General features: G+C 50.3%; 1 protein-coding gene across 1 annotated transcript in view; it reads left to right on the top strand.

The window, feature by feature from the left end:
- Slit1 (slit guidance ligand 1) overlaps nucleotides 1-25,010 on the top strand; it is a 153,676-nt gene that overhangs the window by 8,825 nt on the left and 119,841 nt on the right. Inside the window, exons 2-4 of the mRNA XM_047552921.1 lie at nucleotides 11,990-12,061; nucleotides 13,659-13,730; nucleotides 18,542-18,613. Of these exons, the coding sequence (XP_047408877.1) occupies nucleotides 11,990-12,061; nucleotides 13,659-13,730; nucleotides 18,542-18,613 (216 nt within the window). The remainder of the gene's footprint in view (nucleotides 1-11,989; nucleotides 12,062-13,658; nucleotides 13,731-18,541; nucleotides 18,614-25,010) is intronic.

The following is a 25,010-nucleotide window of genomic DNA, read 5'->3' as shown; positions in this document are numbered from 1 at the left end:
GGTAGAGCTCTCCTGGGATCAATCCCCAGTATTACATGCACACACAAAAAATTCTCACCTACTAATTTTAGCATCAATTAATAAATCTTGCCTGCAATAATTATTATCTAATTGAGATTTTCTAGGTCCCTCATTCTTTCACTTATTAATTGGAATTCTATAAGGAAGATAAGTTTACTCCTTTTTAATAAGGTGGTTTTTTCTGATGGATACCTAAGATTTTGACTTTCCTGAGGGCAGGGACTATATCTCTTGTATTTTTATCCTTGTTGCTTTGCACATAGTTGGTGCTTAAAAAATGTATGTTGAAGCTGGGCACAGTGGCATGTGCTCTATTCTTAACTACTTGCAAGACTGAGGCAGGAGGATCATTTGAAGCCAGGCATTTGAGGAGACCAGCAGCCGGGCAACATAACATAGCAAGACCCCACCTGGGGGGGGGGGGCGGGGAGCCAGGTGCAGTGATATATGCCTGTAGTTACAGCTCCTCAGGAGGTTGAGGAAGAAGGATCCAGTTTGAGATCAGTCTCAGTATCTTAGTAAGACCTTGAACAACTTAGTGAGACTCTGTCTCGAAAATAAAAAGGACTGGGGATGTAGCTCAGTGGTATGGGACTGGTGGATTCAATCCCTAGTACACGCCCTCTTGTTCAATGAGATTTTTTTTTTTGGGTTGTTTCTGTTTTTTAACTTTTGGTGAGGCATTTCATGGGTTCTCATCTTTGCTTTAGAAAATATGTTTGTTAGGATTAGGGATGTGGCTCAGTGGTAAAATGCTTGCCTAGCATGTACAAGTCCCTGGGTTTGATCCCCAACACTGGGAAAGGGGAAAAGAAAAAAAAAAAAAAAAAAAAGGAAAAGAAAGAAACTATGAAACTATGACTAACCAAACTAGTTGGCTAAATAATGGCTCCCAAAGATGTCCATGTCTGAATTCCTGGAACATGTGACTGCATTAGCTTACACGTCAGAGGGACCTTGCAGGTGTGGTTAAGTTATGGATCTTCAAATAGGGGACGATCCTGGATTATGTGGGTGGGTCCAATGTAATCGAGGGTCCCCACAATGGGGGGGTCTGGGGTAGGAGATGTGATGATGGAACAAGAGGTTGGGTGATGTGAGGAAGGGCCGCCAGCCCAGGACTACAGGCAGCCTTTAGAAATGACCGAGCTGAAGGAAGGGATCGTCTCTGAGGGCATCCAGAAGGAGTGTAAGCTGGTGAATTTGAGCCGGTAGGCCTGTGGTGATTGTTAGAGCAGCAGGAGGAATCACAGAGCTGGGGGCTCCTGCTCGAGCTGAGATAGGAGAGGAAGCAAGCCCAGCCTGCGTCGGAGGGGCCGGAGTGTAGATGGGATGTCAGGGACCGGGGGCTGGCAGGGCAACCTTGTGACTGGAGTGCGGTTGAGCTGAGCTCTGGAGTCAGACGTTCCAGGGGTCACATCTGGCCTACTATGCAGATTCCAAGGCCTGCCCCAGAGGGGCCGATTCAGGAGATCTTTGGCAAAGGGTTTTGGGTGACCTGGACTCCTGCAATCTGAGAAACACTGCTCGCTGCTGGGGTCTCCGGGGGGAAAGCCGGCATCCTCTGAGGCTGCAGGAGGACTGCATTGAATCCCACTACGTGTGCAGGCACCAGGGAAGGTGGCAGAGGACCAGGCAGAGGTGGGAGAGGCTGCTGCCTGCACTGTCACCAGCAGCACCAGCTCAATGTCTGTGGGTTGGAGCCTGGGCTGGGCAGTTATTGCCAAAGTCAGAGGCGTTTGGAGCTGTGAGGAGGGCGAATGGTGTGGGGGGCAGTCACTCTGTCTGATGAGGAAACTGCGGGAACAGAAGATTGGGGTCACTGCCTAGCTGGGCAGAAGTTTCCTGAGAAGTCGAAGGCGGGAGGCAGATGGTCGGGAGTGGGTGGTGGGGAAGTTTGCAGAGAGGACAAGCACGGAGCTGGCAGGGAGAAGCTTGGAGAGGGTTGCTTGCTTGGAGGGGCAGGTGGGCAGTGGTCAGCATGGCAGGAAGGAGGGAGCAGGGCCCTTGGGGATGGAGGAAAGGGGAGGGTTGAGATGGGTCACAAAGGAAGGAGGCAGAGAGAAGCCGCGGGGTGCTCGGTGATGTCTTTGGTTACCGTTTACAGCCCCTGCCTCCCACCAGGCTCAGTGAGGTGCTTCATCTGTACTCCTCCAAAGTCCTGGGGGGAAGCTGTACTTAGCCCTGCTTTGCAGATGAGAAGGTTCAGAGAGGTGGAGCCATGTGCCAGGGTCAAACAGCGGATTGCTAAGTGATTCCCTGAGAGTTCCCGAGTCTCGAGGCTCTGAACTGTGTTTGGTTTTGGTTTTAAAGTTGTCATTCTAGGCATGTCGAGAAGGCCTGGTTCCCTTCGTTCATTCGCTTGTGTGTCAGTCATTCTTTCAGCACTTATAAAACACCTGTCGGCGCTTAGCACCAGGCTGTAGAGGCAAATTGGCCACAACAGATTCCTACCTGTGCACGTTTGGGGGTGAACCCAAGTTGCAGGCAGGCATAGGGAGTGTGGGGGTCTGATGCAGAGGTGGAGGGCAGTGAACAGAGTTGGGAGGTGTGGGGAGGTGGGGAGGTGGAGTTGCTGGTGGTCTGCATCAGGGACTTTGTGAGCAGGAACCACTCCTGGGCTGGGGTGGGCAGTGGGTGGGTGGCTGGTGGGCTGTGGTGGCTGTTAGTGGGGTCCTGGCTGCCGGGTGGTGGTTTTGGGGTGGGGCCCAGACCAGGGAAGGGGATCGGCAGGAGCAAGCTGGCCTCAGCAGTGAAGTGACCAGGGAACAACTTGGCACTCAGAATAGAATGTACCATGGAACTGGGGTTAAGAGTTGGGTCCTCCTGATCATGTCACACCTGCTAGGATGACTGTGACCAGGAAAGAAGAAGAAAAATTCCCCAACAGGAAATAACACACAGGGTGGAGCACGTGAAGAAATCAGAACCCTGGGCACTGGGGTGGGAATGTGAAAGGACACAACTGCTGGAGGAAATGAATGGCAAAAGTTTAGAAGTAAACTTACCATGTATGACCTAGCATTCCACTTGGGCTTCTGTACCCCACAGAATTGAAAGCAGGGTTTCCAAGAGATATTTGTACACCTATGTTCATATCAGTGCAATTCACAAGAGCTGAAAGGTAGAAGCAACAAGTGCCCATTGATGGATGAATGGATAGGCAAAATGCACTAAAGATAAACAATGGAATATTATTCAGCCTTAAAAAGGAAGGACTCATGCTGCCATGTGGGTGAAGCTAGAGGACATTATGCTAAGGGAAATAAGCCAGTCACAGAAGGACAAAGAGTGCGTGATTTGATTCAGCTTGCATGAGGTACCTGGAGTCATCAAGTGAATAGAGACCAAGCACAGAGGGTGGTTGCCAGGGGTATAGGAGTTGGGTGGAGGGACTCTAGGACAATAGAGAGTTTGGATTTGCAAGATGAAAAGGTTCTGGATATCTGTTGCACAGCAATGTGAATATATTTAATGATGAACTGTACACTTAAAAATGGTTAAGATGGTTTTATGTTATTTGTATTTTACCATAATTTTTTTTTCAGAACTGGGGATTGAACCTAGGACCTTGCCTGTGCTAAGCAAGTGCCGTATCACTGAGCTACATCCTCAGACCTTTTTTATTTTTGAGACAGAATCTTGTTAAATTGTCCAAACTGGTCTTGAACTTGCACTCTTCCTACCTCAGTCTCCCAAGTTGCTGGGATTATAGGTGTGTGCACCACTGCATTCAGCTTTTATTTATTTATTTTTAAAGTGTGCGTGTACACACACACACACACAAAGAGCTTGGCCCTGGAGCCAGATATACCAAGACTTGAGTCCTTCTTCATTAGCTTACTTACCAGCTGGGTGACCTTGAATTTGAATTCTGAAATCCTTTATGCTTCTTCATCTGCAGATCAAGACTGATAATGCACCTTAGAGCCAGGTACTAGCTTCATAAATGAGCTGACTAGGTTAGTAGAGCTAGTGTAACTGCTATTACTGCTGAAGTCAAGGATACGAGATGGGTCTCCAGGAGCCTGGGGCACAGGAGCAGCAGGATTGGCAGCAAATTGTTGCTGGCATGGGTCCTCTGACTAGTCATCCCTGGGGCTTCTCCACTCATCGCATGGTGGAGGGTCATCCCAGCACTGGGGATTGATGTCAGGCCTGTGGGCTTAGCAGGGTTGGGCTGGGAGCAGGACTGTCACTCGCTGAGGCCTGAGGATTGTACGGAAGGCTTGGCCATGAAGAGCCAGCAGAAGTGGAGCTCTGTGGGAAGGATTGACCTGCTTAGTGAACACCTACTATGTACCTGACTCCCTTGCAGGTGCTGGGGATCTGGCAATGGGCAGCTAGATGGGGCCTCTGCCTCTCCAAGCCTAGGAAGGAAGGTGGCCTTTCACCAAGGACCTCATGTTGAACCCAACTAAGAATCTCTCAGCTCTCCTGGAGCTGGGTGGGTGCCTACGGGGAAGCGGGTTTAGAGAAAGGGGTGTTTGCATGGAGGCCGGCAGGATGGTGGAGGTGAAAAGGGGCTTGTGTCGGTGGGCAGAGGATGGGGGAGGCCTGCTCCAGGCAGTTCTGGGCTGAGGGGCAGCCCTGTCAGTCGAAGGGGATGGAGGAGCCCAGTGGGTGAGGGCCTGGTATCTTCCCAGGAAGGGACTGAGGAAAGGTCAGTCTTCCACTCTGAGGGCCAAGGCAGGCTTGTCAGTGGCCTCCGTTCCTCAGGAGGCACCCTCACCACTTCCTGGGGGCAGTATCTGGCTCACGGCTCTTCTCGGCTCATGTCTCCTGACTACAGAGTCCCTTGATACCTGGCCAAGGTTTGCAGCTACTCCAGGGCTCTGCCCTTCTCCACCAACCCTCACCCCTCTGAAACCCCAGGCCCTGCCCTCTGGATCTTTAGGACCTCCTACCGTATCCACTGCTCCAGGTTTTGGCACCTCACCAAGCACCAGCCAGACACTTGAATGGTACATAATATTGTTGTTCCCATTTTATAGATGGTTAAGTAAGGTTGAGAGATTGAAGTATGTTTTATTCCACTTTCTGTTGCTAATAACACAATACCAGATTGGGGAAGTTATAAAGAAAAGAGGTTCATTTTGGCTCACAGTTCTGATCCATTGTCAAGGGGCCACATCTGGTGATGGCCTCCTTGCTAGCAGAAGCCCAAGGTGGCACAGGGCCTTACATGACAAGAAACCTGGTCCGACTGGCTTCGTAGCAGACCCATCCTTTTTTTTTTTGTAGCTGGGATTGAACCCAGGGGCACTTAACCACTGAGCCACATCCCCACCCTTTTTTTTTAAATTTTTGGTTTTTCAGACTGCATTTTGATTCATTGTACACAAATGGGGTACAACTTCATTTCTATGGTTATACACAACGTAGATTCACACCATTCATATAATCATACATGTACATAGGGTAATACTGTCTGTCTCATTCTACTATCTTTCCTTCCCCCACCCCTCTTGCCCCATTTTCCCCACCCTTTTTTAATGTTTTGTTTAGAGACAGGGTCTCACTGAGTTGCTTAAGTCCTCACTAAGTCGCTGAAGCTAGTTTTGAACTTGTGATCCTCCTGCCTCAGCCTCCTTGACTGCTAGGATTACAGGCATGTGCCACCACCCCCAGCTCAGACCCACTCTTGAGATAAACCATTAACCCATTAATCCATTAATTGCATGAATGGATTAGGCCATTCATGAGGGCATAGTCCTAATTACCTCCTAAAAGTTCTACCTCTTATTTTCTCATAATGGGGATTAGATTTCAACATGAATTTTGGAGGGGACAGACCATGTCATATCATAGAAGAGTATCTTCTCAAGGTTGCAGAATGTCTAGGGTGGAGCTGGGCTCAAAACCAGGCCTGTGAAGCCAAGGCCAGAGCTCTTCAAGTGCGACAAGTTCAGCTGAAGCACTGAACTTGGCTCCCCACCACAGTTGCTTAAGGATAGACTTCGTTTCCTCATCTGTCAGATGGCGTCAGTGACACCACCTCTGAACACTGATGTGAGAATTACATGGAGCTAGAGACACGGCGGCTGCCATGACAGTGCCCACCCCTGGAAGGCACTTGCCCACTGCACCTGTTCCTTGCTTCTCCTGAAGCCTGAGGAAGGAAGGAAGGAAGACAGTCCTTCCTTTCTCCTTTTCTACTAATGGTGTCCCGAATGGTCTGGCTTTCTTGATTGGCGGCTTGAACTTAAGGCACTGTTTCCTTGCACATATTTGGCTTACTTAGGGGGATGGAAGGACCTGGAAGACAGGAGGGTGTGGGTAGGAGGGCAGCATCTTCTGTCTATGGGGTTTTTATTGGGTGATATCAATTTTGGGACAGCATTTAATAATTCATTTTTTTCTTTTTTCTTGGAGTCGGGGAACAGGGAAACATGGAAGACCCACTCAATCCAATGCTATTTGAAATATGTCAATTTAATGCAAATTCATTCCTACATTTATGAAATTCTTATTGACACATCTGTCGTGAGCCCTGTGCTGCATTAGGAGACAGTGAGAAAAAGCCAACAGAGCTGTGTCCTCAAGGAGTCTGATCTCTGCAGGGGCTGAGACATCAGTCAAGAGCTCCTCCAAATTCCTATAAAACCACCCCCAATCTGTGCTCCCGAGCAGAGGAGTTGGGTGCTCTGTGGGCCTGTGGGATGGGAAGTTGGAGTGGGTTAGCTAAGGGAAGCAGGGGGCATTTCTGGAGGAGGAATGACAAGTTCAAAGACCTCGCCATGGGGGGTGGTGTCGGAGGAGGACTGGGGGCAGCTTGGGCCGGCTGTGTGGGTAGAGGGCTGGCCACATGGGACTTGTAGCTCATGGTAAGGGGATTTGTCTTGATTCCAAGAGCATTGGGGATGCATTGAAGGGCTTAAGTGGGCAGGGACATGATCAGATTTGCAGCTTGTAAAGACCATTCCGGCTGTGACTTGGAGAGCAGATTGGAGGGGAGCCAGGGCAAACATGGGGAGCCCACTTGGCGGCTCTGCAGGGCTGAGGTGTGGCGGTGTGGGGTGGCTGTCAGTGAGCTGGCTGGGCTTGCCTTGGGTGGGGCGCTGGGCCCTGTGGGCTCCAGGACTACAGTCTGGTCAGTGCCTGGGGAGGGACGCTCTGTGCCCACTTGGCTCTCTTGCCTGATTCTGCAGACACTCAGCTCTGCGCAGAGTTGGCCAGGGTAGGATTTCAAAAGAAAGAGCCAAGGTGTGCCGTTTGGAGGTCTGTCTCATTCAGTCAGAGCAGCAGTGTTTGGTTTTGGTGATCTGAGAGGAGGAGTGAAATTTTGGGGGGAACTTGGTCCTTGAGGGAAGCCGTGTGGCAGGAGCTCCAGGCTGAGAAATGCTCCTGAAAAAACTCAGGCAGCTCCCAGATCACCCCTTGAAGGAAGGGCCTGAGGGTTTTTCTCCTGCAGCGTGAGGAAATCCGAGCCATTTTGGTTTATCATGAACACCCAGATGATGGCAACCAAATTCTTGTTCCCTGAGAGGAGTTGAGAAGTCCTCATGTGCCTTTATTTTTTCCTTGGTAAATTTGCTTCAAAGGATTTTCTCCAAAATCTTTTGTCACTGAGGTTTTTCCTTTGAGGCCAGGGCCCCACAGGGACTGATGGAGATCAGGGCCATTGGCCACCAGGGTGTATTTTCTCCTCAGAGAAAAGGATGGGGTGAACTCACCATGGGAAAGAACCGTGCCTGGTCTTCAGCATCCTGGGGCCTGAGAAATGCGAGTAGCTGGTGGTTCCTCCTGCTCGGCCTGGCCCAGAGGTTCAGCACCAGCTGAGCTGGACCTGGGGACAGGACCTCCTGGGGGCGCTGTGGTCCTTGAGGAAAACAACAACGATGACAGTAACGGTAAAACTAATCACAGGTAATACTGAAAGAGAGCGCTAATGGTACGCCAGGCATAGTACTTGGTGTTTTAGAAATATGAAGGCTTTTGGGCTGGGGAGATAGCTCAGGTAGTAGAGTGCTTGCCTTGCAAGCACAAGGCCCTGGGTTCGATCCCCAGCACCATTAAAAAAAAAAAAAGAAAAGAAATATGAAGGCGTTTAAACCTTACCATAGCTCTGAGAGGTGGGTACTGTCATCTTCCTCATTGTACAAATGGGGAAACTGAGGCCCAGATAAGTGAATCTATCTGCCCAAGGTCACACAAGTAGTGGGCGTGGGGAGTAGGAATTGTTCCAGAGCTCAAGATCTTAGCCACTAAGAACACACTTAGGTTGGCCCTGCTGGGGACTTCCCTGAGACCAAAGAGATAGATCAGTAGTCTTGGGGCTCCAGAGCAAGTGCTTCACATCCAAAGCAGCCTTTTCAGCTCTGTCCAAGGTATTACCACTCAGGATGAGGGCACAGGATGACGGACTGAGTGAGAGTCCAGCAACAGGCGTGTCATGGTGTAGGGAAAGAACCTGGATCACACTGGCCTGGGTTCGACTCCACCCTCACCGTTTATTAGTCACGTGGCACTGGGTTAGTTTTTCACCAGTCTGTGCCACAGTTTCCTTGTCAGTATGTTGGAGAAGTCGACACTTATCTCCCAGGTTGCTGTGAGGATGTGTGAGATGAAGCTTGTTTGGAGCCAGGTTGGGAACTCCATACTGGTGGCCACCCTGTTGGGGTGGAGAGGACCCAGCAGAGGTCATTTTCTCAGCCTTGGTGGCAAAATGCTTCCTTATGTAGCCAGCCTCAGATCTGGGGCTTCATGAGCCCTGCTTGGGTCCTGCTGCTGCCCACTGGAGCAGGGGAAGTCCCCAGAGGAGGCATTTATCTCTGGCATAGAGAGCAAGGCTGACGGGGGCGGCTAGAGTGGGCTTTGGGCCTCCGCTGATGGTCTCGTCTGGAAACCACCAGCAGGGCCTCTGGGGAGAAAGGCTGTATTTACTCTGCTGTCTGCCTCATTGTCTCTCTCCCTGCTGGTCCAGTTCTTTCCTTGAGTGGGGCTGGAGTGACAGGTAGGGAGTGAGGAGGAGGGCTTGGGCTGAGGAATGTGCCCCAGTGTCTGCACAGGGGCTGCGGTGCAAAGAACGAGGAGAGGCCAGCAGGGGCCAGATGGCGTCAGAATTCCCCGGGAGCCTGGCTGCCTCCATCTGCCCTAATGGGAATTCCATCCTCAGCAATTCCCAAGTTCCATGTTGGGCCCTGCCATGCTCAGACAAGTCTTGGCTTTTGTCTGTGCCTCCATTTTGCCATCTATGAAATGGGAATGTCATCATAGTCAACTATCTTATGAGCCATGGTTGCCTTGAGAAGGAATGAATGAATGAATGACTGTAAAATTGGTCAGAGTTCTTGTGACCACTGATGGAGTGACTCCTTTCCTAGAAACGTTTTCCTCTGAAAGACCCTCTCAGCTTTATGCAGTATTGTTTTTAAGTGAAAAATATCAAAACAATACAGGGGGCTGGGGTTGTGGCTCAGTGTTAGAGTGCTTGCCTAGCATGTGTGAGGCACTGGGTTTGATCCTCAGCACTACATCAAAATAAATGAATAAATAAATAAAATAAAGATCCATCAACAATAAAAAAAAATTTATAAAAAAAACCCCAAACAAAAAACAATACAGCTTTCCAGGAACAGGGAATCAGGGAATGTTCCAGAAACTTGACATACCCAAAGGGTCACTTTATGGTTGGTCAGAACCTTAAGAGGAGAACAAACAAGGATTCAGCTGTGGAAGTGGGTAACACTCTCTGGAATCTTGCAGAAGGCTGTAGTAGGTCTTCAGGGAATACTTGTTGAATTATCTTAACTCTAAAAAAATTGTGTCCAAAGAAATCAGACTTGAGAGAAAAATATGCCAGAATGTTAATAGGGATTATTCTTAGAGATGGGATCATGCAAAATTTTCATTTTTTCCTTTATTCAGAAAGTTGAAAAAATTTCAAGAATGTGCATATGTTACTCTTATTTTTAAATGCAATAATTTGGATATTATATTGGCTTATAAAACATAGGAAATCTTTTAAAAAGTTACAATGTAGAAAAGTATAAAAAGAGAGTAAAGCCACCTTGTGTCTAGCCACACAAAGCAGTTAGTCATGAACCGGTGACACCCAGGCCCCAGCTCACCTGTCTACTCACCTGTATTTATGCGTGTGTGGGGGAGTGTTGCATAAGGGACTTTTAGTAACCTGTTCCCACATCCCATGTTGCAGACGGCTTTCCTTGTCAGTAGGAGCAGACCTGGACCATTTCCAAGGGCTGCACTGTTAGTTCACACTTGGTTTCATGGATGTGCTGAATTCAACTCAGCAATGTTCTGTCAGTGTCCATTTAAGTCGTTTAATGTAATCTGTTGCCAACATACTTTTATAATCAGAAGAATGAAACAATCAAAAGGGCCTACAATTTGGGGCTTGGGAGTGGACATTTTAGCAGGATGGCCCAAAGGAAGCCTGCTCTGTTGGGACGGGAGCCAGTTTTGAAGAGCTTATGATGAAGTTCTCAGTGTTTGAAGCATGTTGCAGAAGGAGCAGATTGGTGGCTGTTCCAGGGAAGAATATTGAGTTCAGTGAGAAAAGCCTATGTCACACGGAGAAGGCGTCCCCACAGTGGTTGGGGGTGAGACATGGCTGGATGGGGGAAGGCTATGCTAACATGGAAAGGCACGGAGACCTTCTCAGATTCCAGTAGAAATAGATGAAGAGCACCTGAGAAACCTCATCTGCACCTCAGGAACAGGACCAGGCACAGGGGAAGAAAGGGCATAGAGAGCGACAGATTGAAGGAATTATTGGCTTGTCCACTTGGACTGAAAGCCTGGGCCCTAGGGTCAGAGGCTTTGCCTGTGGGGTCTGTCATCTACCAGCTGGTGACCTCAGGAAGGCACCTAGCATCTTAGAGCTCTCTTTCCTCATCAGCGGAATGAGCATGATGGCTACTTTCCAGTCCCGGGAGAGGATGTGCGTACCCGGAGCACATAGAAGTGAGTCAAGTGTGTCCCCGTTCTGGATGGACCAACTCTAGACTGTCTCCTCCACCAGCCACACCTCAGCAAGTGCAGGACTGGGAGCTTGTTGTTTTCAAAGTAGCTTGGACTTGGGTTGAGCTGGTGGCTATGCATGGAACTTTTTTAGCCAAAGTTGGTTGTGAGAAGATTGGGCTGTAGGTGAACATGGTGTGTGTGTGTGTGTGTGTGTGTGTGTTGGGGTGGAGGCACTTAGACTGATGCAAAGCATGCAGGTGACTTTGCCTGTGGTGAGAAAGAGACAGCAGGGCTGTGAGTGGGAGCTGCCCTGGGGACAGCTTAGATGTTGAAGGGGACATCGAGGGAAGCAGCCAGGTCTGAACATGCACTGTGTGTGGCTCAGTGGAAGAAGTTTCTGGAATGAGCACCCCTCCTTGCTGCTGTGGCCTGCCTTGCTGAGGCTGAGTAGGCTTCTGGGGAAGAGGCAGAGGCCAAGGAAGTGACTCTGCAAGGCCAGGTGGGAGGTGGGGACAGGGAGGGACTGAGTGGGGTCCATGTCCAAAGTGCCCAGGGGATGATCCAGGGGTCAAGGGAGGGTCAGATGTGGCCTTGGAAGGTGGGGAAGGACCAGACGACCAAGGGACCCTCCTCAGTGGACACAGGTGTCATTCCTGTTTGATAGGTGAGGGCACTGATGTTTAGTGAGGATGTCTTCAGAATAGCCTCTGTCATGGGCTCCTCTCTAAATCTTTCCTGCCTGAATATCTCGACCCTCCCTCTAGCCTGAGCTCCTTGGGGCAGGAACCACGGTCTTGGTTTCTGCGGCACTCTCAGCAATGCGCCGGGCCTTGTCGTTCCTGCTGGGGGGACTCCTGTTGTAAAGAGGCCCAGCTTGTTGGGCCTCAGAATAGACTTGGGGGTCTGGGGTTGAGCTGGAAGCCCCCAGCTCTGTTGGCGCGGTGGGCGGTTGAGCCAGGTGGAGAGGAGACTGGAGGACAGCCCTGGCCTGGGGCCCACTCCGCAGCTCACCATTTCCGGTTCTCCTTTGCTCCACCAGGGAACTCAATGGCAACAACATCACTCGGATCCACAAGAATGACTTTGCCGGCCTCAAGCAGCTTCGGGTGCTGTGAGTACTGGATGCCCCTCCCCTCGTGACCTCCCTCTCACTCCCACCCTGGCAGTGACCTTGGGGTCCTGGGCAGAGCCCTGGAGAGTGGTCGAAGCGCTGTACGCCAGTCTCGACCCTCCACTGTGGAATCCGCTTGGGACCCCTGAGGGAGCAGGAGTGAGGTGAGGTTGAGACTAAACCCAGAGTGCCTACTACTTCCCACGTGGCTGGAAAAATCGGGCATGGTGAAGGGACTGGGCTGGGCACTGTCAACCCTGTCTGTTGGCTGGCTCCTGGGAGACTTCTTAGGTCTCCATATTAGTCAGCTTCAGCTCATGGGGGCCTACACAGCCTGTCTCACAGTTCTGGAGGCTGGGAGTCCCCGATCCAGGTGCTGGCAGGGTGGGTTTCTGGTGGGGCATCTCTTTCTTGCTTGCAGATGGCCACCTTCTCACTGTGTCCTCATGTGACTTTTCCTGTGTGAGAAGCTCTGCGGTGCCTCTTCCTTTTCTTACAAGGTCACCAGTCCTCTTGTAAGGCCTATCCTTTGACCTCATTCACCTCATCTGCCTCCCTTGAGGCCCTGTCTCCCCACACGGCCACACTGGGGCTTCAGCATATGAAGAGTGGTGTGGGTGGGTCAGGGCACAATTCTTTCAGGAACAGTCTCCAGAGTTCTTATGAACCAGGGCATCAGACAGTCACAGGGTGCCTCACCCCTAACTACCAGGGTAGTGCAAAGGTCCTGGGGTCTCGGTTCTTTCAGAACTGCTGGTCTGTAGTTCTGAGGGATTTTGAAGGAGTTGGGGACCTTATGGCCAATTTTCTCTAAGGTCAGAGGTGACAAGTTGTTGGGCAGAGGTCTTTGCTTCTACAGAACCCACTGACCTCAACCCCTTCCTTCTTCTGAGTCTGGGGTAGGCCCTACTCTCTCCTGACATCCGCATCACCCCTGCCCCGACCCCTGTCCCTGGCCCATGCCCATGCCCAGGCACGCAAGTCACTAGGGAGAGGAAAGGGAAAACACAGAAGAAGAACATACATTACCATCCCAAAAATGATCACAAGACAATCTATTGGTGGAAATGCTGCCTCACCAGCTGGACACTCTGGTCTCAGAGCCCGTGGGTGGTGACAGGACCCAGAGTCCCATGGAGCCAGGTGGCTCAGTTGGCTTGGACACCCACTCTTCTCTTCAGCAGATGGGCCAGGAGGGGTGGGGTTGCCAGCTGCAGAGTGGGTTGCTGCATGCATGGGCTCTGCCCAGGGGCACAGCTCCCCTCCCCCTCTGCGGGCTGATGCCCCCTGCTCTGTCCCTTGGACATGTGCCCTCTGGGTCAAGTAAGGGCAGCAGCTCAGAGCCTTCCTCAGGCACGTCTTCAGAGGGGTCGGCCTGGGTGCGGCAGGATGCGCGGCTTGCTGTCAGGCTGGGTGTGCTGAGGAGCCTGTTGGGAACTTGGCAAGGTTGTGTCCGCCCAGGCTGGGATGTGGTCTGTGTGGGCATGGCTCCTGTTTCACCCCCACACTAACATTGCCCTCAGCTCCTCCCCGGTGCCAGCTGCTTCCAGGAGCCCTGGTCTGACGCTGGGGCTGTCCTGTCTCTTTGCTTCTGCAGGCAGCTGATGGAGAACCAGATCGTAGTGGTGGAGCGAGGGGCTTTCGACGACATGAAGGAGCTGGAGCGGCTGTGAGTACTGACAGGCTCGGGGGCACTGGGGCGGGCATGAGGGGATCAGCAGTCAAGCTGCTCACGCAGCCAATGAGGGGACACTTGGGGGAACCCCAGTCCCCAGCCAGGGCATGAGGGGATCAGCAGTCAAGCTGCTCACGCAGCCAATGAGGGGACACTTGGGGGAACCCCAGTCCCCAGCCAGCCTGCCTCTGCCTCACGGTGGAGCCAGGAGCGTCTGTGGCCAGAGGAATGGTCTCGGGGTGTGGGGGGTGCCCTTCCACGGTTCCTAGTGCCACTCCCTGTTGTTTGTCCCTGAAGATATATGATGGCAAAACATTCCACAAGCGAAGTTCCCCGCCACCATCTCATTCCCAGGTATATCCACTCTTCATTGATTTGTACGATTTTTGTTTTTGGTACCAGGGATCAAACCCAGGGCCTGGAGCACGCTAGGCAAGTGCTCTGCCATGGAATGGCACCCCCAGCCGGGTTTGGGTGTTCTTAGTGGCAGCCATTAGTGTACTGAGGGGACCATTTGAGGAAGGAAGGTACTCAGAGCAATGGCAGGGACGTGGGAAGGTGGCCGCATGTTCTGAATCTCGTGGTTTATCTCACGTTTGAAGCGGGTCTTGATCAATTTTTGTATTTCAGGTTAGTGACAAGGAGAGAGAAAAGGCTTTTCACGGGTGGGTGAGGTGGGGGATGGGCACCCAGACATGGGGTCACCTGTGTACCCCTCCTGCATAGTCATTCGGTTGTTGGTATCAAGAGTCCTGGAGTTCATGCTCTTTGAATCAGATAGTCCATTTTATTTTTAGGAAACAATCAGAGAATCAGAGACATTCTGAGAAATGGCTGAGAAATTTTTACATAAGGATTTTTATTATATATTATTGAAATACCAAAAAACACTGGAAATAGCCATTTTGGTGGAGATAAGATATAAAACCACATTTTCTGAAGAACAGTTAAAAACCATGGAAATGTGCCTATAATATATTAAGTGGGGAAGGTAGGAAGTGACACTTTTGTAAATAAAACCGCTTACTCTGTGAGCAGAAGAATGTAAGAGAAAGAAAACAATTATATTGAGTGGTGGGATAGCAGTGGGTACCTTTTATTTTATTCTTCATGCTTTTATCATGGATTTTTTTAAAACAGAATTTTTTAAAAAATATTTTTTAGTTGTCAATGGACTTTTATTTTACTTATTCATATGTGGTGCTGAGACTCGAACCCAGTGCCTCACCCATGCTAGGCCAGCGCTCTGCCGCTGAGCCCCAGCCCCAGCCCTCTCCTGGATTTTCTTACAGTGAGTTTTTGATAGTGATTATAGCTACCACCCAGTGCCTTATCCTGTGCCAGGAACCAAGGTAATCTCTTTGACCTGCACTCTCATTTAATCTCAAAAACAATACTGCTGCAAGTGTGATTTTACAGACGGGGAACGGAGGTGCCCCGAGGTTAAGTCACTTGCCCACAGTGGTGCAGACCAGGGGATTAGAACCTGGATCACTTCCCCTTCTGAGCCTGAGCTCCGGATGACGAGACCTGCTACTCCACCTTTCACTTTAATATCAAAGAGAGGGAGGCATTAAACGTGGAGAAAGAACAGATTGTCTCACTGCCTTCTTGCAGCCTGAAAGAAAATCAGGGCAATCTTCTTTTGTCTTCCTCATCCAGGCCTGAAACTGAGCGATAAGGAGCTCCCAGCTAGACCCGATGTTGAGTCCTGGGTTTGCTTCCTTCACAAGGCTTAGAACAAAATACATATTAATGACCTGGCTGTGAGGGGCTGATTTGGACCTAACCCATTCTGGCTCCAGCTCTGTGCTGCTCTCCCCCGGAGGAGGAGGAAAGATGGGGGAGGGGTCTAGACGCGACCAGGGTGGTCCCCGTCCTGCCTGCTGCTACCACCCGAGGCTGGCGAGGGTCTTCTTGGAGTCGTGACTTACCACTGCAGACTATGTCCTTCATCTTTTTCCAGTTCCTTTCTTCCCTGTGGGTCACCAGTAATTTTGCAGAGGGCATTTGTTTTATCCCTGGAGGTGCCCATGCCTTTGTGAGTGGCCAGCGAACGGCCGCCCTGTCTGACCTATTGGAACACCAGAGGGGATCAGTTCGTCATCGGAGCTGGGTGAAGTGGGGAGTGATGGGAAGCCATGCCAACTGTAAACATTTTATTTTCAGTTAAAACATGTAAATGCACATTTATGGGCCCTTTCCCCAGTTTTATTTAGTTATTGAATGCTAAAACTTTCTTTTTATTTTGAGATGCTCATTGGGGTCCTGTGTTGCTTTCCTCCTCTAAACCACACTCATATACCTTGCTTATGATTTTTTTGTTTTGTTTTGCTTTCTTGAAGGTGAAGTGAGATTTTTAAAAAGCCCTTGGAAGCAATCTTGGTGGAGAATTAAGTCTTCTATTTAATTTAATAGCTCTTTAATTAGCAGCTTTCCGTTTTATTGAATCTTTTGAAAGCATTCAGCTCGGTTTTCACCGTGATGACACTTTCTTTTTCCACTTAGTCATTTGTGAATGAAATTAATTAAATTACATTAAGCACCTGTGGTATAAACAAGTTTGAGCTGGTTCATAGCTGGTTCTTGTGAGCAGCTACAAAACTTAAGTGTAGATGCGGAAGAAACTTAAGTGTAGACGCGGATGTGTGTGGCCCGGCTGGCCTGCAGGTGGGAGGGCACAGAGCAGGCTCAGCTCCCCATGAGCTGGCTGAGTGGGGCTCAGCCAGGATGGGGAGCTGCCTGCAGGCAGGCTTCGGAATCCCACATCCACCACTCAGCGGTGACTTGGGCGACTCACTCACCTCTTGGCATCCCGATTCCCTCATCCATCAAAGAGGGACACTCAGCAAGGCCAACAGACAAACCCCGGGCAGCTGTTAAGAGCCAAGCCCAGGGGGCTGAGGAGATAGCGTCTTACTCTGCTTCCCCTCTGCTGATGGAGTTACGCCTACCAAACCTCTCCCCAGCGCTGGTGCGTAGTCACAGCTGATAATGACTGGTAGCATTGCTGCTCTTATTATTCAGAGTTACCCTCACCATGCTGGCTCCTTCCTTTGGTGTCCTTTGATTTTTCTAATTTAAACTAGGCATTGAATTCCTATTCCCCCCTAAATGTTTATCAAAAATTGAAGTCAGAATATTGAGAGTCTTTAGGGGAAACAAAACAAACCCCAGCAATTAATTGCCAGACAGTGGAAATACAGGATGAATTGATTGGACCAGCCTTAAGGAACTTGGAGCGACCTGATGTCTACTCTGGTTGCTGTGAGGATTATATTGGTTGTCTCTTTCTTTCTCGAGGCAATTGTGTGTTTCCCTAGGAGCCTGCCCTTTAAGTAAATTTCTTCCAGCTGGTCTCCTAAAGCTGCACATCTAATTGTCTGTACTGTGCTGGAAACATGACGGTCTCCGATATGGGGACAGTGACAGTTCTCACATATCAGATGAAAGATGACCTTTTAGGAGGTAACCACAGATGAGTTACTGCTGGCTGTGTAAAATTAAGTTTCTTTTTCTCTCTCTGTAGAAGAATAATTTTGCTGAGTTGGTTTATCATTGTCTGTCAAAGAACCACTAAAAGTGAATTTGTATGTAACTCAGGCTGTGCTGTGGGCTTACTGGCAGGGGCTGTATCACACATCAGTGCTTCTGCAGCCTTCTTGTGCATATGAGTCACAGGAGATCTTGTTGAAGTGCAGACTCTGATTCAGTAGATCTGGAGGTAGTGCCAGAGATGGTGCAGCTCCAGCCAGTGCCAGGTTGTACCTAGCGGGCTGTATGGACCAGGGTTCTATATGTTATGGGTGTCAGGCCCCTTGATGACTGACCTTCTGTGGAGTAGAGGCTAAACAATAATTTTTATCTTTTAATATTGTCTATCATAGGTTTCCAAGATTTAGATTGTATCCTTTCCTATATCCTAGATTCTGGTGCCAAAGAACTCGTTGTTTAAGGGGGAAAGATGAGTCTGGGTCCTTTCTGCATGATGTCTTCTCATCAGACTGTATTCCAGAACCAGACTTCCTGCTCCTGCCTGTGTTTATAATGCTGGAAACATCTCTGTCCAGCCTTCAGGGAATTAAAGTTATGGAATACTATTCAGTCGTTAAAAGGAGGGCTGGGGGTGAAACTCAGTGGTAGAGTGCTTGCCTAGCATGCATGAAGGCTGGGTTAGATAGTCAGCATGGAGAGAAAGAAAAAAAAGTAAATCTCTATGGTTTGGCATGGAAAGCAGCACACAAACTAAGGGAGAAAAATGCTTGTGGTTGAGCACTTTTCTCTTATTATTTGGGATTTTAAAGCATGGATTTTCATGAACAGTTAAAAAGATCAAGTTCATTTTGAAAAAAGACCCAAAGTAAACAATAAAAAACATTAAACCATTGCTTAGCCACAAACAATTTGGAATCAGGGCTGCTTGGCCATCTACCACATTAGGGCAAATCTCAAGTTTCTTGGCTAGTCAGGGATCCAGGTCTCGGGCTGAGATGGTACTGGTATCAGTGTCTTCCCTGTCACAGAGGCTCTTGCAGACGAGCAGGGTGATGGTGAGGGGTAGGGAGCCAAGCTGAATTGGTAAGTGACTTTCAGAGATCATTCTTGCCCTCCAAGTGTAGGATGGTGGGATTCCCACTTCACAGATGGAACCAACCCTCAAAAGGTGATTTACCTGGGCTCACACACTGACCCTGCTAGGACTTGAATCTGGGCTCTTGTGACTCTGAGTCAGGTGCTTTCTGAGAAGTCCTTTGGATTTCCTGGACATCTAGGTGACTTCCGACTCTTCTGTTTTCTTTTTTCAGACGACTGAATCGGAACCAGCTGCACACATTGCCAGAACTGCTGTTCCAGAATAACCAGGCCCTGTCCCGACTGTGAGTGATGCTCTGTGGCCAGAATGTTCTGCCTGTGGTCTTCTCCCCACCCTGTGGTCAGTGGGACCTGGATCTTCCCCTGACTTCTCCTGCTGCTCCTCACCTGGGCAGGGAGGGGTTAGGCCATCAAAGACCAGGCCAGGTGCCGCGTGGGGCGCTTCTCCGTGGCAAGCACTTGGAAGAACCCAGTTCATCTGTTCTGTGTGCTGCCACCAGCAGTGCAGGGGCAGGAGAGCTGGGGTGGCATGCTGTGACCCCGCCACCCGCCCGCGCAGGGGCCCTTCTTACGCATATCTCACTGCCTGGGGTCTTGCGCCTTTGGTTGGATATTGATTCTTTCAGCAATAAGCCCTTCTTGGACTAGTTTGTTTTCTGCTCCTTTTAGGGTACAACTTATCAACCAGGGTGTAAGCCATATTTTTATTTGTGGTCAATGTGCTGCTTTCGGGTTTAAAGGGTAGTTGCTAATTCTTCTGATCTGTGATTTCCCAGATGTGTCTGGAATTGTTCTACCATGGATTTCATTTTGTGGACTCTTGGGCTGGGCAGGACCTTGGAGGTTTACTAAGAAGCATCCTCTGCAGCTCCTTAGCATATGGCCTGCAGCCTGTGCTTGGCTACCTCTAGAGATGGGGTGTTCACCACCTTCCCAGGCAATGAATTCCATTATTGGACAGATATGCATATCAGAAAATTCTTCTTAGGCTGGGATATAGCTCAGAGGTGGTGTGCATGCCTCGTGTGTGTGGCGCCCTGGCTTTGATAATCAGCACTACAAAGAAAAAAAAAAAGTAATTCTTAACTTTGAGCCCTAAGTCTGCTTTCTAAAGACATGTTTTTCTTAACTTTGCTCTCTGTTATTACTTAGAACAGCCATGGAAGTTTATGAGTTTTTCGAAGGACTGTTAGGTTTTTGAGTTTTGAGTTGGGAGGTGTTAGAGTTCCCTTAATTATTGTCACTAGCAACCTTTAGAACCATTGTCTGGGACCTTCTGCTTGCCCGGTAGGGCACTGGGTGAGAGATGGGGGCTGCTTTCTCCCTGAAGGAGCTCTAGGACAGCACCCCGGTGGAGAGAGAGGCTCCAGGTGATGCAGGTAAGACTGAAAGGTGGGGCTTGGTGGCGGGGGGCAGCCAGGGCTGAGTGCTGGGGGCCTGACTGGGTGTCGCTCATGTCCCTGATACCTGGGGTGAGTGATGAGCCCGGGGGGCGTCGGTGCTCCTGTGCACAGCCTGATGTGCGTGACCATGAAGCAGGCGGTGTCTCCTGCTGCTGGGACAAGGTTGGAAAGGTACGTGACTTCCTCAGAGTCAACGTGAAGCCCCTTTGGACTCCTCGGCCTACGTTCTTCACGGTTTCATGTTTCAAGGGAATTCTAGAGCACAGGACTTCTTTGCTTTAGCAACTGTTGCAGAATCAGATTCTATACCCAATGGCTGGCACGGGAAATCTATTCAAGGATTGAATGGCTTGAGGAGCCTTTGGAGAGGACAGGAGTCTGTGTGACATCTGTTCTTGGCACTCTCCTGGGCTAGGAGCCAGGCAAACCAGTGGCCTCCCAGACACACTGCACGTTCTCACCTGGACCTTTGAGGACATGTGCAGGCTCTGGAGCCAGAACTTTCCCCCAGTGCTTACTGCTTCTTCCTCCATGTTTTGCTCTTGGCAAGAGATGCTTCATATGCGGGTCATAGCTGGACCAGGGCGACAGGAGACTCTTTTCTTGAACTCTTCTCTTGCTTTTCTTTCTCTTTATTTTGGTGCTGAGGATTGAACCCAGGGGCCGCACACATGCTAAGCACACACTCTACCACGCTGAGCGACACCCCAGCCTCTGGACATTTCCTAATCTCTCTGTAAACAAGGTGTGCAAGCCAGGAGGACTCTGGGGAGGATCGTGCGCCCCACACCCCTGCCGCGTCAACCCAGGACTGGAGTTCATGATGGAGGCTGGTACCGCCTGGCGCCTCTCAGGCTTGGGCCATCTCGCAAATGGCAGTTTCTTGGGGAAACAACTGAACAAACCTTTTATTGCTGTGGTTCCTTGTCCCTGATGTGTGGACTCACTGAGTTCTTCACCTTGGAAGTGGTCATAGGGAAGGACAGAGGAGCTAGTGTTTAAAGATTTGTTTGCCAATATTCCTTATCTCATCTCTACCCCTGTTCTCTGGACCTGAGCATCTAACTTCTCCCTTAAGTCCCCCCATTGGTCTGGCCAAGAAGCACTTGGTTCAGTACATTGGTCAGGTACTCTTGGTTCCAGAAAGAGAAGCCCTGGCAGGCTGGTGGAGGCAGTGGGAGCAGGGTGTAAGGGTGCAGCCAGCAGGCTCACAGGGGACAGGAGATGCGGTTCAGCTGGCCCTTGTGGCGACTGAGATGTGAGCATGTTTCTAATTTTTCATAATATCCACCTTATTGTCCCACTCTTCCCTGCAAAGCCGTGCCCTGGGCTTACCAGAACATCCCAGTTCCTACCATGTGGGTTAGTGGCACTGACTCCCTCCTGCTTCCTGTAGCTGTGGCCTTCAGATCCCTCAGATAAGTGTCTTGGATTTCAACTCCGAGTTCTGGAAGAATCTGATTGTTCCATCTTAGGTCAGGTGGTTGCCCCTGGCTAGTGAGCTGTGCTGGGGCTTGTGGGACCTCTGGACCTCCTCGGGCCTCCTTGGGAGCTGAGGGCTGGAAGGAATCCTTAGAAGGTGGAATAAGATGGGAGGCAATGCCTAGCATTTCTGGTCTCTCACCTGTTGACCTTCTCTTTGCCTTGGAGGGATCTGTTACTAATCCTTTCCATCTGGAGCAAATTAGGAACTTTCATGCAGAGGCTTTGCCAAATCAGCATGAAAATGGACTTGAGCAAGACCAAGTGTGCTGAGAAAGACTCAGTCGGCTGCAGAGTACAAAGGTGGGGCAGTCGCCTGTTGGCTGATTTGTTCGCGGAGGGCTGCTGTGGGGCTTGAAGATAGTGTAGCCCTCTTTCATGTCAGGTGTGAATGCTGGGGCGCCAACTAGGGAAGTGTTAGGAAGTCCGCCCTGGCATTGCTTTGCAGGGTGGCAAACCGAACTCCTAGCCTCCAAGTGACCCACACTTGAGCATTATTCCCTCATCAGTGTGTGTCCCCCATTCCTGTGGACAGCAGCAGCAGCTTCCACCAGCATCTCACCCCCTAACTGAGAATCATCCCTTGCTGTGTGGGAACCTTCCCCCAGTGGGGCACTGGCTTCCTTTCATGGGTGGTGTAGGGTGCCCTGCAGAAGTACCCAGAGGAGGCTCTGGAGGGAGGCTGACCTGCCACCAGGAAAAGGGCTCCTTAGGCCATAGGCTAGAATTCAGTGTGGGACATTGTTAGCAAAGGGAATCAATCCGCTTTTGTACTACTTTGCTGAGCAGTGTACGGGAGAGCAGACACAGAACCAGGAGGTGATGTTGCCTTGGAAACATTTCTTGGTGCCCTGAAGTGACAGGTGAAGTCTATACTTCCTGAGGATGCTCCCATTGTGGGGGGTCCGCCCCCTTTAGAAGAGAACGCCCACCTCCTCCCTATGAGTTAACCACTGCAGAGGCAAGCCTGCCCGTGATATCTTTCTTTGCCTCTATGTCCCAGGGCAGACAGGAAAAGTTTCAGGAACTGCAGTCCTTGTAGTAATGATAGGACAAGCGGAAGGTCCTTCTGTGCCAGGCTCATGCTGAACGACTGGCAGACAGGATCTGGTTTCATCAGCAGAGCCTATCTGGAGGCAGCGTTTCCTTCATTTTATAGACTAAATAAATGCTAGCTCAGAGGGTTTGTGACACAGCCGAGGGACCAAGCCAGATTTGAATCGGGTCTGCTGTTGCAGAGGTTCATCCTTACATATCACCCATCTACTACCCCCCTGCATCCAACAAACCACCACCCACCTACCCACCCCTCCACTTGTCTGTACCTGCCGGCCGCCCACCCGGCTACCCTCCCACCAAGCAACCCTTTCCTTTCCCTCCCTGCTTCTTACCCATCCTTCATCCCTCATCACCTCCCACCCACCTGGGTTTGGGGTCCGCTCCATCGCCTGCCAGCCAACAACCCCCAGAGGATGTGATGTTGTTTCCACAGACATGCACAGGGGTTAGGTTGGGGGTTAGAGGGCCACGTTCGAAACCTGGTCACTTCCTTAGAGGAGCAAACCCCAGTCTTCAGCTGGGTTCAGGTGGACCAGGTGAGTGTCAGCTCTCCGTCCTCCCAGGTCTGGCTGCCTCACAACCTCCTCTGTCTGGTTGCATCCCTTCCTGTCTTGTCCAGAAGCTGCTTCTGGAAACAGTTCCCCTGGGCTGCCTTTTAGCCTTGAAACCAATATGAGTCCCGACAAGATCGACCTTTTGCGTCTCTGCTGGGCCTACAGGGGGTGGGGGTAGGTGATTAAGGGCAGCCCAGGGCATTTATTTCCCCTTATTTATATCCCTGCTGTAAGGACCACGATAACTCATTAACAGGGCCCTGGTGGTTGGAGCTGCAGGGCTGTGAGATTCTGCCTGAGCCTGTTGAAGAATGCCTGACCCCCACGACCCTGTCTCAAGCTGGGTTTAATTAAACTGTCAGCACTGGTCAGAAGAACAAAGCTTCCCTTCCCGGCTGGCCCCCAGCCCCCATCGGAGGCAGGAGGGCATTCTCTGCTGAAATGAAGAGCTGTTAAAAATGGATCCGTCTTGCCTCCAAGGAAAATTACCCCAAGCAGGAAGGTGACCTCGCTATTGTGACGCATCCAGGCCAGGCAGCAGAGCTGTGGATCTGAACCAGCCACTCTGGAGACAAGAGACAGTGGGTGAGGAATGGGGCCTTTGCTGGGCCAGGGCCTCCTTCCTGCCGGAACTGCCTCTGGACCCCTTCGAATGCCATCCATCACTCCTTAGGCTTCCCTTTTCTCAGGAAGGAATGTCATGAGCTTTGCCCCATGAGGTAGTAAGTCTGGAGATGCTCCTGTCAATTATGATGGAAGCTTCCCTGCTTACACTGTCAGGGGAAGTGCTGGGACAACAGGTCCTTCCTGGGGAACTTTTCAGCCTCTTTACCATACTTGCCAGCACAGTAAAGCTCCCAGGGTTGGTGTAGAGCATTCCATCTCTCAAACCTATCTGACTGGGAAACTTTACAAATTTATTTTTTCAGTGAACACCTTTGGGTCTAGTGTTAAGTGACTTGCCGAGGTCTCAGTAAGAAGCAGAGTTGAAATTTGAACCCAGGTCTGGCCACCCCAAACCCACACACTTGGTTCCGACCCATCCATATCAGACTAGAGGGAAAGAGTTGTCTCAGGGGAGCTTATAAAAATGCAGATTCCCAGGGTCAAGGTCATAGAAATCCTCTGTCAGTGTGGGAGGATCCAAAAACTGCAGGATCATCAAGCCCCTCTTTCTCTGGCTCCTCTTTGGGAAGCCTTGCTCCAGAGCATGTGAAGGGAGCCTCAACTTGCCCCTGGCCTGGTTCCCACGTGAGAGCCACACCAAGTAAGCAGGAAGCCGAGAGCAGGCTCTTCACCTCCTGCAGCCTCGTAAAGAACAATTTGGGAAAAATGGAGCACTTTGGACTCTCAGAGTGCCTTCCAATCATTAAATCCTTGCCTGCTGTCAAGGCTGGAGCAAAAAGGCGAGTGTCCCACTGGGTGGCACGGGAGCCTCCTGGAAGGGGTCGGCCAGCTTGAGATTGACATTCCATGCGCCAGAGCGCCAGAGCAGGCTGATGAGCCCAGCATGGATGAATGTCCTGCATGTAGCCCTGGCACTGTGCTGCAGGCTTTGACTCTAGCTCTGTCTCTGGCTGGCACAGTACCACATAGGCCTTCACAAATATGGACAGCCAAGGGAGCCCAGGAGCCGTGGGGGCGGTGATCATTCATGGCCATCCTGGGAGAATGCCCACGCCGATGTGGTTACACAGGGCTCAAGGCACAACAGCCTCTCCTGCAGCATTGCACGAATTCATACTGAGCAAATGGGGTTAGAGTCACGGAGAAGATTCTGGAGCGAGAGGCGTGTCAGGTGTGCATGTAGTAGGGGATAGTTATGCACAACTTTGGGGGAGGTGAGAATTGATTTTTTTTTTTTTTTTTTTTTTGTGGAGCTGGGGATTGAACCCAGGGTCTTGTGCTTGCAAGGCAAGTGCTCTACCAACTGAGCCCAACTGAGCCCAACTAAGCTATATCCCTAGCCCCAGGTGAGGATTTTTAAAAAACTGTTTCAAGGGCTGGGTTTGTGGCTCAGCGGTAAAGCGCTGGCCTGGCACGTGTGAGGCACTGGGTTCAATCCTCAGCAAAAATGAATAAGTAAAGATATTAAAAATAAATAAGTAAAGATATTGTGTCCATCGACAACTAAAAAATATTGAAAAAAAACTATTTCAAAAACTATACCAATAATTTTGCTA

This window comes from Sciurus carolinensis, chromosome 5, assembly GCF_902686445.1.
Source record: "Sciurus carolinensis chromosome 5, mSciCar1.2, whole genome shotgun sequence".
NCBI lineage: Eukaryota > Metazoa > Chordata > Mammalia > Rodentia > Sciuridae > Sciurus > Sciurus carolinensis.
The sequence above is the reverse complement of the archived record's forward strand: the minus strand, read 5'-3'. Positions and strand labels throughout refer to the sequence as shown.